General features: G+C 37.4%; 1 protein-coding gene across 1 annotated transcript; it reads right to left on the bottom strand.

Moving 5' to 3' along the window:
• Positions 1 to 6,106: 6,106 nt before the first annotated feature.
• LOC127641258 (ethanolamine-phosphate cytidylyltransferase-like) lies at positions 6,107 to 15,662 on the bottom strand. Its single transcript, XM_052124099.1, has 13 exons — positions 15,443 to 15,662; positions 14,268 to 14,356; positions 13,967 to 14,128; positions 13,464 to 13,530; positions 13,278 to 13,362; positions 13,147 to 13,188; positions 12,570 to 12,708; positions 12,164 to 12,246; positions 11,986 to 12,063; positions 9,742 to 9,807; positions 7,998 to 8,063; positions 7,814 to 7,902; positions 6,107 to 7,258 (listed from the first exon to the last, which is right to left on the bottom strand). Exons 1-13 carry the CDS (start codon positions 15,568 to 15,570, stop codon positions 7,117 to 7,119), a joined length of 1,236 nt encoding a protein of 411 aa, XP_051980059.1. The 5' UTR covers positions 15,571 to 15,662; the 3' UTR covers positions 6,107 to 7,116.

Here is a 15,662-nt window from a genome sequence, read left to right as displayed (position 1 = left end):
TGAGAGGCGTCCGCTTTCTTTAGGAAGGAAGTGACGTCAGGTTTGTGGAATTTTGTCACCTGAGATGAGTTTTGATCGTGGAGTTGTTCAGGGGCTACATTTAAAAGAAAAGAAAATGAAGAAATGAAAAGTAAAACAAAATACAAATGAACAATATAATATCAATGAAATGAAGTAAGAGAAAATCAAATAAACATAAATTAACAAAATTAAATAAAAAAATTAAAAACAGACAAAAAAACAAAAAACAATATAGGGCCTATATATATATATATATATGTGTGTGTGTGTGTGTGTGTGTGTTTGCGAACAAATTACTATATTATTGAAATATAATGTTATTCTATACTTAAAAATTAAATATAGTATTGTAAAATTTGTTTTAACATAAAATAAAAAATATATGAAAATTAAGAAATCTATAATAAAATAAAATTAACAAAAAAAAACAGAATAAAATTAACAAATTAACAACATATAAAAAAGACTAAAAGAAAAAAAATATATATTTTTGAATAATTTATAAATATGTGTGTGTATGAAAAAATTACTATATTATTGATATATAATATCATTCTATACTTAAAAATTAAATATAGTACAGCAAAAAAAATATTTTACATAAAATAATAAAATAAAGCAAAACAAAATAATAAAAAAATAAGAAACCTATAATAAAATGAAATGAACAAACAATAACAGGATGAAATGGAACAGTTAAAAAAAAAAATAAAACAAACAAATTAAAAACATAAAATAAAAAAATTAAGTAAAAAAATACAAAATTATATTTTTTAATTTATATATATATATATATATATATATATGTGTGTGTGTGTGTGTGTGTGAACATATTACTATATTATTGATATATAATATTATTCTATACTTAAAAATTTTATGTAGTAAAGTTAAATCATTTTTACATAAAATAATAAAGTAAAACAAAACAATAAAAACATTAAGAAAACTATAAAAAAAAATGAACAAACAATATCATAAAATAAAAAAATGAACAGACAATATCATAAAATAAAAAAAATGAACAGACAATATCATAAAATAAAAAAAATGTATACAGTAAAACTAAATAAAACATAAAATGAAATGGTCAAAACAAAATTAATGTAAGATAATAAAATTAAGTTAAACAAACCATTTTTATTATATAATATAATAGAAAACTAAACATATAAACTATTACTTTTGCATATTATTGATATATAATATTATACATTAAATGTAATGTAAACAAAATTATAATAGTAATAAAATTAAGTAAAACAAAACAAATGGAAAGAAAACTAAACAGAACAAAAACTTTTTTTATATAATATATATTTATATATACACACACAAATTACTATGAAATTACTATATTATTGATTTTATGTGTATTATAAATAAAATATGAAAAAAGACAAACAAAAATGTGTAATTAATATCATGATAATCAAATCAAATAGAATCAAGTATCAACTGGAAATAAATGTATGTAATATAAGTGAGATTATATACAGCATGTACATTTATAAATGTAAGTATAAGCCTTGAGGTCAAAGGGGTTTTTAAGATAATCCAAATTCAGAAAGAAATTAAATCAAGTGCATCCACACTTTTAATGATTAAAAATACCTAAATTATAACATAATTGAACCCTGATTTATCATTTGACTGAACACTTTCAGTCAAATGATGTGTTAAAACATCTACACAATAATAAAACCAAGGACATGGAGTTGATCTGATACTTTTTATTTTCTTTGATACTTTTTAATTGCAATCTAGTTTGCAGTTATTTCATGTGTTTTGATTATTTACAGTACGCAGTTATGGTTTCTGATGAAATTAAATTTTAGATTGTCTGAGGACGTTAACAACACACCAACATTCAGCATCAAACACGTACATTCAAAACTGGTCACTCAACATTTCTACAATGTAGAGACTTTAAATTAGTGTTACATACATTTTCTAAAACATTTTACTCTAAATGTGCAATCACTTTTAATTTAAAATAACATGTGCTACAATTGCAAGGTGCCTTGACATTAATTACAATGCACAACACACGTCAAATTGCATAAAAACATATAAGCAAACATTTTTTAAAGTTTGACTGGGTTTAATCTCAGCTGATATTGACATATGTTACACACTGACATTCATACAGAATATTTATGTTAAAATAGCTGAGAGAGTACATCACGGTAACCGTTCTGACATCTAAAAATCACCTGAGGTCAAAGGTCAAACAAACTTTAGTAATGCCTTTCACTTGGGTAGGGGAAGTTAATGGCAAGACAAGATATTTGGCAAAAGTTGTAAACTTCAGTCAAAGTCCCAAAACTAAATTAAAGAGTAAAACCACAATAGCACCTCTAGAATATAAAATACCCTGGTGGATCCCATGAAACCTGCAAAGAACACGTTCAGGTAATAATTTGCATCCAAAATCAAAATATACATTTTTTAGTTTATTTTTGTAAAAAATCAAAGAAGCCAGTTTTTAGGACAATTAACAGTTTTTGCACTGTGTCAATTAAGCATATTTTACTGTAACGTGAAAAAAAATTAACTATTTATATAGTGAAGTCAGTGTCGGGTAAATTACTCAAACATAGCAATCCACTACAAATTACTAGAGATTTCTCTCCGATTGTAATCAGATTACTTTACTAATTACTTTACTTTCACGATACTTTCTAAAACACTTTTCCGCTCAAACTCAAAATAATGTCTACATTTATTTTTCTTCATTGTCCACACAACACCTCACGTTTCTCCTTCACAATGGCTCGTTTCACGCCCATAATTCATGCATTCTTCATAAACAATATTTTAGAAATAAGCATTAACTTATAATGTACTAAAAAGTATTTAATTAATTAATTAAAAAGTTAGTAACTGTAATCTGATTACAAGAATTTAAAATGTAATGCATTACATTAGGGTTTTTTAAACTAAAAAAGTAAGTAATTACTTTGTAATTGGATTACACCCAACACTGCTGTACGTAATGGTAATGTTTGTTGTTCTGTCTTTAATCAATGCCGATCTAAATAAAAGGAAAATCATTGGATTAGCATTAAGAATCTCAACTGAGAATGATGGGAATTACAAAAACTCACAAATTAAAACATCCAGACTAGTTGTGAGACTTTGGGCAGAAATGTGCTTAATTATCATTAAAATAATGTCACAATGTAATCAGAATCAGAATCAGAATCAGAATCAGCTTTATTGCCAAGTATGCTTACACATACAAGGAATTTGTCTAGGTGACAGGAGCTTCCAGTCAACAACAATACAAACAATACCAAAAAAACAGCAGCAAGGCATAGGTAATTAAAAACAAAAAGAACACAAAATAAATAATTATACATATACGTACATAAACTCACCTTCATACATACCCACATACACACACGTAGTTCAAATCTAATACAATCTGTATATAAAGAACAAAAAACAGTATATTATGTACAGAGCAATGTAAGTAATGGCAGAAGTGGATAAGTTGGATAATATAATTTAAATTAAAATTAAACTGTGTATTGCACATAATTATTGCTCAATGGGGGTAATTTAACTGTTCATTAGATGGATGGCCTGAGGGAAAAAACTGTTCCTGTGTCTGGCGGTTCTGGTGCTCAGTGCTCTGAGCGCCCGGCCAGAAGGCAACAGTTCAAAAAGGTAGTGGGCAGGGTGAGTGGGGTCCAGAGTGATTTTACCAGCCTTTTTCCTCACTCTGGAAGTGTATAGTTCTTGAAGGGAGGGCAGGGGGCAACCAATAATCCTCTCAGCAGACCGAACTGTCCTTTGTAGTCTTCTGATGTCTAATTTCGGTGGCTGCACCAAACCAGACAGTTACTGAAGTGCAGAGGACAGACTCAATGACCGCTGAGTAGAACTGTTTCAGCAGCACTGGTGGCAGGTTGAATTTCCTCAGTTGGCGAAGGAAGTACAACCTCTGCTGGGCCTTTTTCACAATGGAGTCGATGTGTATCTCCCACTTCAGGTCCTGTGAGATGGTAGTGCCCAGGAACCTGAATGACTCCACTGCTGACACAGTGCTGTTTAGAATGGTGAGGGGGGACAATGTTGGGGTGTTCCTCCTAAAGTCCACAATCATCTCCACTGTTTTGGCGTGTTCAGCTCCAGGTTGTTTTGACTGCACCAGACAGCCAGCCGTTCAACCTCCTTTCTATCACGCAGACTCATCATCATCTCGGATGAGGCCGATGACAGTGGTGTCGATCTGCAAACTTCAGGAGCTTGACAGAGTGGTCCTTGGTGGTGCAGTCATTGGTGTACAGGGAGAAGAGTAGTGGGAGAGCACACATCCCTGGGGGCACCAGTGCTGATGGTACAGGTGGTGGAAGTGAATTTTCCCTGCCTCACAAGCTGCTGCCTGTCCGTCAGAAAGCTGGTAATCCACTGACAGGTAGAGGTGGGAACAGGGAGTTGGTTTAACTTAGTCCGGAGTATATCTGGTATGATTGTGTTGAAAGCCGAGCTGAAGTCCACAAAAGGATCCTAGCGTATGTCCCGGTCTGTCCAGATGTTGCAGGATATGATGCAAACCCATGTTGACTGCATCATCCACAGACCTGTTTGCTCGATAAGCAAATTGAAGGGGGTCCAGAAAGGGTCCAGTGATGTCCTTCAGGTGGGCCAACACCAGTCTCTCAAATGACTTCATGACCACAGATGTCAGGGCGACAGGTCTGTAGTCATTAAGTCCTGTGATTTTTGGTTTCTTAGGGGCGGGGATAATGACTGGCGTTTGAAGCAGCATGGGACTTCACATTGCTCCAGTGATCTATTGAAGATCTGAGTGAAGATGGGGGCCAGTTGGTTAGCACAGGAGCGAAGGCAAGCTGGTGAGATGCCATCTGGTCCTGGAGCCTTCCTTGTCCTTTGCTTCCGAAAGACACGGCACACATCGTCCTCACAGATCTTTAGTGCAGGTAGTGTAGCAGGAGGGGGAGGAGGGGGTTGCAGGAGGTGTTAATGGTTGTGTGAAATGAAGGTCCGAGTGCATGTGGGGTGTGAAATCGGGCCTTTCAAATCTGCAGTAAAACACATTCAGGTCGTCAGCCAGTCGTTGGTCCGCCACAGGGTTGGGGGTAGGAGTCCTGTAATTAGTAAGTTGTTTCAGGCCACTCCACACTGATGCTGGGTCGTTAGCTGAAAACTTGTTTTCAGCTTCTCAGAAGTAACTTCTTTTAGCCACTCTGATTTCCCTATTCAGTGTGTTCCTGGCCTGATTATACAAGACTCTATCCCCACCCCTGTAAGCCTCCTCTTTGGCATGACGAAGCTGTCTGAGTTTTCCTGTGAACCATGGTTTATCATTGTTGAATGACAAAAATGTCCTAGTAGGGATGCACATATCCTCACAGAAACTGATGTATGATGTAACAGTATCTGTGAGCTCGTCCAGGTCTGTAGCTGCAGCTTCAAAAACACTCCAATCAGTGCAGTCAAAGCAGGCTTGTAGTTCCAGCTCTGCTTCAATAGTCCATCTCCTTATAGTCCTTACAACTGGCTTGGTTGATTTTAATTTCTGCCTGTAGGTCGGGAGAAGATGAACCAGACAGTGATCAGAGAGACCCAAAGCTGCACGTGGGACAGAGCGATATGCATCCTTTAATGTAGTATAGCAGTGGTCCAGTATATTCCTGTCTCTGGTGGGGCATGTAATGTGCTGTCTGTATTTGGGCAGTTCGCGTGTGAGATTTGTTTTGTTAAAGTCCCCAAGAATAATAATGACTGAGTCCGGGTATTGTTGTTCTGTGTCTGAGATTTGATCAGCCAGCTGTTGCAGCGCTAAGTTCCCAGACGCGTTTGGAGGAATGTAAACACTCACCAGAATAAACGAAGAAAACTCCCGCGGCGAGTAGAGCGGCTTACAGTTAATAAAGAGCGCTTCCAGATTAGGACAGCACATCCTCTTTAGTGTTGTTACATCTGTACACCAACTTTCGTTGATGTAAAAGCATGTTCCACCACCTCTCGTTTTCCCGTTAACTCCGCGATGCGATCCGCTCTGAACAGCTGGAAGCCCGGCAGATGTAATGCGCTGTCGGAATGGCTTCACTCAACCAGGTTTCAGTGAAGCACAGTGCAGCAGAGTTTGAAAAGTCCTTATTAGTATGTGTGAGGAGATGTAGTTCGTCCGTTTTGTTGGGAAGAGAGCGGAGATTCGCGAGATGAATGCTCGGCAGTGCTGTTCGAACGCCGCGCTGACGGAGTTTAACCAGCGCGCCAGCTCGTCTCCCTCGCCTGCGTCTCGTAGCGCATCTAAACAACACAGCAGCGCCTCCAACTAAAATGTCCAGCAAAACGTCCGAATATTGAAAAACCGGGAAAAGATTATCTGGTATGTGCTGCTGAATGTTCAGCAGTTCGTCCCTGGTAAAACTGATTGGTAAAAGATTGCTAAACACAGGACAAACTAACAAAAACAACAAAAGAATTGAAGAGCTCCACACCGAGGCGGCCATCTGCGGCGCCATGTTGTATCCATGTTGTAATCAAACGTAACAGCCCTGAACAAAGGCTTAATTTTCATTACGCAATCATTTTTTCCATTTGATTGGGGGAATGTGACCTGGACTTCTTTACGTACGATTGACTCCCCTAGAAAACACACAGAGTACCTTTATAGTGTGTGTTTTCAGAAAACAGCTGCCAATCCCAATGTAGAATCCTAAAAAGCTTTTTGACTGTTTCAAGTATGCATACTAACGTTAAAAAAACACTTTAAAAAAAGCGTTCCTTTATCAGACATTTCTTGATGGATCGCAAAGGTAAAAAACATTGAAATGACACAATCTTCCCATTAACTTCTTAAACAACACAAATCATTTGCTGAATGTTTGAGAGTCTGTCAATCCATTTAAAGGTATCATACAAACTCAAACAAAGTCCTTTTGTCGTCAAACAAAAGTCGTTACATTTAAAAACAATTCCTTGTTACTTTGCCGTCTTCGATTAAATCGATTCGCAGTTCAGTTATGCATTGTACGTTAAAAGACGCCATTAAATCAAGCTTTGGAGGGGGCTAAACGTTTTTTAACAGTCCTGGGGAATTTGGGGGGGGAGGTTCTACGAAGACCGTGATTTGTTCGGTTTGGACAGTTCTGTATGGTTCATTTCGGTCCTCACAGAATCTTCTTGGTGCTTCATAGCCTCAATAACGGCCATCTCCTTAGCTTCTTTCTTCTGGTTTCTGGCCTCAAATTGCAGCCTAGAGGACAAAAATAAACGCAAATATAAGTTATAACATTTTCGACAACATTGCAGGGCGTTTGTACTCTAGAGATTTCGAGTGCGTTTGACGCCAATGTTTGGTTCATGAAGTCCGTTTGAAAATGGCCAAATAATATAATGTGAAAACACCTTTGTGGGCAGGTGCGAAGGCGAGATATCGAACACGGGTTCGGACAAAACAACGAATCAAACAACTACACCTTGAACGCGAAACTGCTGCGTGACGTGGTACAATCGCAGCCAATGAAAGCATATTCGATATTTAAATGTACAATTATGACGAGCAGGATTGTGGACCAATGAGATTTCACTGTGGGCGGGGCTACCAGTACAACGACGCAAAAACAGAATCGCAACTATCGACAAAATGTTCCGTCGCTCAGTGTTATGCCACCTTTAGGATTTTCAGAAAACTTCAAGAGCACTTTTTCACATTTTTCATGTATTATTCAATTCAACCCTCGATGCATTTCACTCAAAAGCGGCATATGACTTAAAAAAACAATCCGACACTTGTAAGTGATTCGCACACCTGTTCTCGATGATTCTCTTCACGATGTCGTCAGTAGTGAGATTGTTACCGCTGTCCAGAACACGGAAGATACCTCGCTTTTTCGGTTCCTGAGAAGACAGCAAACAGGTAGGTGGAAATAATTGTAGATCTTTAAAATAAAAACATTTGAAGATGCAGAACAAGACAAGCAGCCTCGACTTACAGCATAGGGGTCTGTACCGTCTGCATCAGGAAACACCTCCGTCTTTCCATGGCACACCAAATCCACCTACAAGCAGATGGTACAGATGTTTGTTACAGCATTAATTCTCATTTCCAGTTTTTAAACTTTACTCTCTTAAGGGAAATGATCTGAGGTCCCAGGAGAAAAAAACGAAATCCCTGTTCTTTAGGGATGCCCCGAGACAGAAACTTTGACAGATGCCAATAACTGATCATTTAGAAACGTCTAAATATCTAAAAAAAACTAAATATCTAATCGATGCTTTTAAAACCTGGCACAGAAAAATAAACGTATTCAATTGGAACTGGAAAATTTATCTGCTCTTATTATTGGCCTAATCAGCCTGATATCAAATAATAATGTAACAAAGATAAAGATCCCCCATTTAGCCTTAACACACTGTAGGGGCAAGTGCTGTTAGCGAGCGCCTATGAAGGCTGGAACAGGACACAAGGGGGTGGGTGGCCAGCACCACGCCCGACCGCCTTTGTCTCCCCAGTGGCAATGTTTACCCACTGCAACAGGTACTCATTTTAGGCTGAGTCGACCTAGGGGAGGCCCGGGACCGGTTCAGATAATCATCACTGATGTTGCCCATGAGCGGGAATTGAACTCAGGTCGCCAGGTTCGTAGCGCTGATACTGTTATGGCCACCAATATATTGTATTCACAGTATACTTTTATTAAGACTGGGAACATGTCTGTCCTCTGAAACCAAACTTTTATGCATGCTTGAACTCTGTGTCTCTACATTGTTTCCAAACAATAAGGGCACATAACTACTGAAATAATGGTCTGTCACTAAAGTCTGGCTGCTGTCCCAGAGAATTACAAAACACACACAAACACTAAAGATTTACATGCATTTGAGACTAACATGCAGTGAGAATCACACACACACACACACACACACACACACAGACTCTCTCACACACACACACACACACACACACACACACACACACACACACACACACACAGACTCTCTCTCGCGTACACACACACACACATGTGCGCGCACACACACACTCATGCGCACACTCTCGCGCACATTCACACACACTCTTGCACACACTGACACACTCTCTCAAGCACTCACACTTACACACACTTGCACACTCTCTCACACACTCTCTCACGCTCACACACACACTCACGCACACTCATGCACAAACATGCACACACTATCTCACACACACGCACACTAACTCTCTCTCGCACACACAAACAAACTCAAACACACATTCTCACACTTACACACACTCATGCGCACACTCTCGCGCACATTCACACACACTCTCGCACACACTCTCTCAAGCACTCACACACACACACTTGCACACTCTCTCACACACTCTCTCATGCTCACACACACACACACACACTCACGCACACTCATGCAGAAACATGCACACACTATCTCACACACACGCACACTAACTCTCTCTCGCACACACATGCACACACAAACTCACACACACACTCTCTCCCTCTCTCACACTCACACACACAAACAAACTCACACACACTCTCTCACACTCACAAACAAACTCACACACACACTCTCTCCCTCTCTCACAAACAAACACCCCTTTCTCTTCACGCTGAAAGCCTCTTATTGTGTTATTGTGTCTGGAAGGGATTTACATCAGTTTATTGCGCTTCTAAAGTAGTTTAATATTCCCTACAATTGATTTAAAGAAAAACTGGTTTAGTACAATACCTTAAAATTATCCAGAAGATCTTTGCCTACTGCATACGGCGCCCCGATCACAACCTCTGACACATACTGAAGAAAAGAATACGAAAACTCAGTTATTCACAGAACAAAAGGAAGAATAGACGTAAGTTCTTAAGTTTTAAGCTCTAAAGTTCAACAGTTGTAATTGTCCACTACTATGTTCGAATCTTCTAATGGACTACTTGCACAACTGCTTCCATGTTCTAAGTAGTGCGGCTCAGGGGCAGACATTTAATAAAACAGGGAAATCTTTCCCCTCCCTCACACATGGAACATACAGTAGCAGTACATAGTTGTTTAATTCAAAGAGCGCCACGGTTCCTGACACCCTTTGTCTCCTTCCAGCTTTGTCATTTGCATTTCGAGCTGATCTGTGGTTAAATGTCTGCCACAGACCTCTGTGTGAGAAGAAACAGTCAAATGTGCTTTTTAAAGTGCCGTTTCGAGAACTAGGTAACTACAGCGCATGTAAACACATTCAACCAGAAACTAGCGGGCCGCACTATTTCAAAGCGGATGTTTGTCATGAGGCTCAGAGCAAGTAGTCCATTTCTAAAGTTCTCTCATTTCTAAGTTCTGCAGCAGTCATTTGTGGAGTTCCATATTCTCAAAGTAATAACTTCTGTAAGTTTTATGTTCTAAATTTCTAAGTACTAAAGTTCTCTCATTTTGAAAGTTATCATTTCTAAGTTCTACGTTAGTCATTTCTAAAGTTCTATGTTCTAAGTTCTGCAGCAGTCATTTGTGAAGTTCTAACTTCCAAATTCTCAAAGTAATAACTTCTGTAAGTTTTAGGTTCTAAAGTTCTAAGTACTTCAGTTTTATTAAGTTAAAAGTTCTAAAGTTCTCATTTGTAAGTTCTACATTTATCACTTCTGAAGTTCTAAGTTCAAATTTTTAAGTTCTAAAGTGGTATTTTTGGAATTCAGAGTTCCAAGTTCTCCAAGTAAAAACTTCTACAGTTGGAATTTCATTGCAAAAAAAGTTTTAATATTCAAGGTTATTTATTAACTTAAGTTATAAACGTTCTGAAGTTCTAATTTTTAAGTTCTACAGTAATAATTCTGGAGTTCAAAGTTCCGGGTTCCCTATGTAAAAACTTGTGTACGTTTTAGGTTATAAAAATCGAAAGTTCTAAATTCTAGAGTTGCAATTTTTGAAGTTCAAAGTTCTAATGTTCAAGGTTCTCTACAAACTTAGTTCTAAAGTTCTAAATTTTGAAGTTCTCTCAATTTTAAAGTTCTAATTTCTACATGAATAATTTGTAAAGTTAAAAGGTCAAAAGTTCCAAATCCTCAAAGTAATACTTTAAGTTCTAAGAACTTTTAACTTAAAAAGTTCAGTCCAACATTCTCAACAAACTTGGTTCTAAAGTTTTAATGTTAAAAGTTCAAATTTATTAGTTCTATTTGTAATTTCTGGCGTTCTTAAGTTCCAAATTCTGTACTGCTCTGCAATTCTGTTCTGCAATTTTAGTTTATAAAGTTCTAAGTTCTACAGATGCAATTTCTGAAGTTCAAATGTATAATTAAAAAAAATACTTTAAAGCTATCATTCTTGAAGTTCCAAGTTCTAAAATGTTCTCAATGCTCTTAGTTCTCCAAGTTCTTAAATATTACATTCTAAACACTTTTAAATCAGAACCATCAATTGAAATGTTTTGGTTTATTGGAGATGTCTTCTGGAATACATGTGATTGTGGTTTTCATTGATATTTCAGTGTAAGGGAGGTCTGGAGTTTCAATGCATGTTTCTGATACGGCACATCAACGTGGGTTCTGTCTGAATGCTACGTCATGCATTAGGGATGCTGTTATGTGTCGGAACCATGAGAGACTGTGTGTTTTGGATGAATGAGAGGGTTTGTGAACTGGGATATGGTTTGGATTAGCTCAAGGTATTGAGTTTGTTGGCTGGTTTAGATTTTTAATAGGCATGCAATAAACATGCGGTTTAAAACAAAACAATATATTTTTCTTGACCTTGAAATGTTCTCCTTGTCCTCCCTCTCACTCCCTTACTTTCTCCTTTTCATAATCTGTCTCTCTCTCTCTCTCTCTCGGAGCACAGTGGTCTATTGTTTTGAGACAATAAAGTTAAGAATAGGAGGACATAAAAAGGGATTGGAAGAGGCAGTAATGTATACACAATGCTGTGATGCATATTAATGTGTTTGTGAGCACAAGTACATTTCTGGGAATGTATGACAACAGTGTGTGTACTTACTCGGCAGGCCAGCACACTCAAAGTTCTCTCATGAATATTCATGATGGGGTAGTTCTTCCCTTTGTAGCGATTCACTTCCTACACCACATTTAAACAATTAATAAACACATGAGGTTTTTGATTAAGTTCATGTTCATCAGCTGTTCGACGTGTTTGTTTGTGTATATTTGAAACACACCTGGTCAAAGTGCAGTCCAACAATTACGTAAGGCTTTTCTGCTTGTTTGTGAATGGTCTCTAGAAAATCCACATGACCGATGTCTATATGGGACAGATGGTTAAGGCTAAAGACACACCACCCAAAAATACAAACTGACACTACAAGAGCTCCCTTCTTGAAAGGGATAGTCCCAAAAATGTTTCTCCAAATTCATTTGAACACAACAGTGTTAAAAGCTAATCTCAGTCACCATTCACTTTTCAAGGAAAAAAAAAGATGTAATGCAAGTGAATAGCAAATAAAGGATAACTTCAAATAAAGGACCGCACTCAAAACATTGTATAGTCATTGCATTATATAAAAAACGATCAAACCAAGTAGCATTTGTTCAAATTGGAGCCATGGGTGGCTCTTCAAAGGATACGGAAGAGATCGAAAGCACCCGCCACATATATGATGGTGTCTCCCGGCTGTGGCTCTTTTCCCGAGGCAAACTGGATGATCTTTTGAGATGTTTGAAGGAACTGGGAGACGCCAGTCCAAGGACTATGACCTTTAGGGCCCTGAGAAAAGATAAATGAGATTAAAAAATATTGAAGTTACTGATGTATTTCAGTTTTTGAATTCATCCCACAGATTAAATTTGCAGTATGTTTCGCAACTGGAATACAAAACAACATGTGAGTAAGTTAGGATATTATTATTATTATTATCTTTCTTTAATTAAAATTGTCTTCACTATTAATTACACATAAAAGTTGTCTTATCAGAAAGATTATGAAAACAAACATTTTCATTAGGATCACATGCACCAATTAATCGTGAACAATAAGACCAGAAACTATTATTAAGAAAGTAAATAAGGTGATTTCATGTTAACTTTAAGGTGCACCCTGATCTCTAGTGGCCACATCTGTGTATGACAACATATTAAAACATGTTCAACTATATAATAACTGTGTCAGTCTTTGGATGTAAGCTGTGTTAAATCATCAACTCACCTTCCCAAAATTATCTGTGTGTTGTTGGTAGGCTGTGTTATCCTGAGAGAGAGCGGGACATTCTGCATTAGGCATTGTCGGAATGAAACTTAATTACATAATGCATATCCACACACATAAAGTATACTCACAATATTACTGTGGTGCGCTTTTGTCAACAAGAGCATACGACCCACCAGGTCTGTCGTTGACACTCCCTGTGTGCGTTTGCACTCCCTGTGGACACGCACAATGCATATGAGAACCATTACATCTACTTTAGGCAACAAGTTCAGCGGTGTACCGCAAGTGTCTGTCTTAGGCCCTTTTTTGTTTACCTGTATCTGTCCATTCTCTTCACTTCTTCGTAAGTATCCTTTCCATCCACGGTCAAGGTGATGTCATCTACCAAAATAAATGAAATGATTTCATATTCAACTCAATGTCAGTATGATTTCAATAAAGTTGTGTTTTAAAGGGGCCAGATGATGAAACCGGGGTTTTTGTTGCACTTTCGAAATGAGTTTGATGTATTATGTAGACATAATCTAACATCCACAATGCAAAACTCCCTCGAAGGTCACTGTGAGCTACTCAAGTATGTAGAGGTTAGAAAATAACAACAGAGATCATTAACCATAGAAGTCTTAAAGGTACAGTAGCGAAAACAACCGGTTTAATTCTAAGGGTCAAAGAGAGAGTGGAAAATTGTCATAAAAAGCTAAATTATGATTTGACTAACATAATAAGTGAATTTAGAGGAATAAAAGTCTACAATGTAATCTTAAAGGTGTTCAAGTGATTATGATGTGGCTGCAGGTGTCTAAAAGAGGCCCCTCACCTCCATGCACACAGAAATCACAGTTGTATTTGTCCAGCGTTTCCAGTGTGGTGACGTATGGCGCCCCCTCTACGATTTCGTCCACCCATTTTATCGCCCGGATCATTTTATAACGCTCAGCCTGCGTGAACACTGGAGGACCCTTGTGCTTGGCTATTTCCTCTGAACGTGAGAGAAAGAGTATTTTAGATTTCACTTAAGTGTCTAAATACATTTGGAGGCAACTTTACATGCAGTACAAAGCATTTGTATGAGATGTGAAGGATTGAATCAAGTGTATAATGTGTATCGTCAAGCATACCATCTGTGTGAACTCCAACTGCGAGATAATCTCCCATTGCTTTGGCCTGCCGCAATTGGTTAGAATGACCGTAGTGCACCATGTCATAGCTGTTGATTAAGAGAATTAAACTTTAAAAACAGAACTGATCTCCACTAAATGATATGAGAGAGAACACAAAGGTGATGTAATGAATAGCTGCTATTACTAGAATAAAATAGTGCTCAATAATATGCACTGACTTGGCACACTGACATGTGTGCATGGCGGTAACCTGAAACAGTGTGTGCGCGAGCGAGTGTGTTATCCAAGCGAGGCCTTTCCCCCAGTAAGATCATTAGCCAGACCGATGGGATTACATGAAGACATAAGATCCAGATTCATTTCCCTTGATCCTTTACTAACCACCACATTTCAGCCAATGAGTTAGACATTTATAACATTAGATTCATCACCCTATGATGTAATAAAGCAAATGTGGATTTTGTGGAACCTTGGTGAAATATTTGGACACGACACCATGGTATTCTTGGAAGTACATTGGTGAACCATGTAAATACCATTAATTTTATTACCATGTTATAGATCATACAGCTATGCAATTACCATCTAATGCCATCACTGCACCATAGTACCATCACAATACTAATTTATAAGGCTATATGGAATATTTTAGACATGGTACCATGCAAATACATGTACTTTTGAACATGTACCATGGTGGCATGATAATGTACATTTACTACAGTATAATACGTAACAAAAATGCCACAATAATTCCATATTTTTGGGGTAATTTGCCATTGTAATACCATGTTTTTGGACATGGCGCCATTTTTATGGTATTCAGTTCCATGGTAAATATTGAAGTACCATTACTGTACCATTATATTGGCCTGACAATCTTAATAACATGGACTTTTGGACTTGTAACATGATAATCATTCAGAACCATGGTATATATTAAAGTACCATGGTATTACCATGGTAATGGCATGGTATTATTTGAATTAGCTTACTATGTAAAGACCACGACACGTGAATATGTTAACAATTCAGTACTTTTGAACTTTTTTCTCGGTTCATATATTATTAGCATGTTGTTGAAATACATTACAAATTTTTTGCATTAATGTAAACCAAAAAGAAACAATATATAACTTTATAGCCCGATATACCGGTTCGATCTCACTCACCAGCCATCACACCACACCCGGATCAACCGCTTCCTCTTCACCGGGCTGCAGGCTAACCCTCCCTGGCTGGAGGAGCTCGACTTTCCCCAGTCTTCCTCTTCCACCGCATGGCTTCCGTTTCTGATCATGTTTTCAGGCTCAGATATTGTGTTAAAGACGACTGTAAAACTGCGATATACCCGGTAAACTGTAAATACACTTCGCCCTTCACAGCTGGCAA

Source organism: Xyrauchen texanus, chromosome 50 (genome assembly GCF_025860055.1).
Source record: "Xyrauchen texanus isolate HMW12.3.18 chromosome 50, RBS_HiC_50CHRs, whole genome shotgun sequence".
NCBI lineage: Eukaryota > Metazoa > Chordata > Actinopteri > Cypriniformes > Catostomidae > Xyrauchen > Xyrauchen texanus.
The sequence above is the reverse complement of the archived record's forward strand: the minus strand, read 5'-3'. Positions and strand labels throughout refer to the sequence as shown.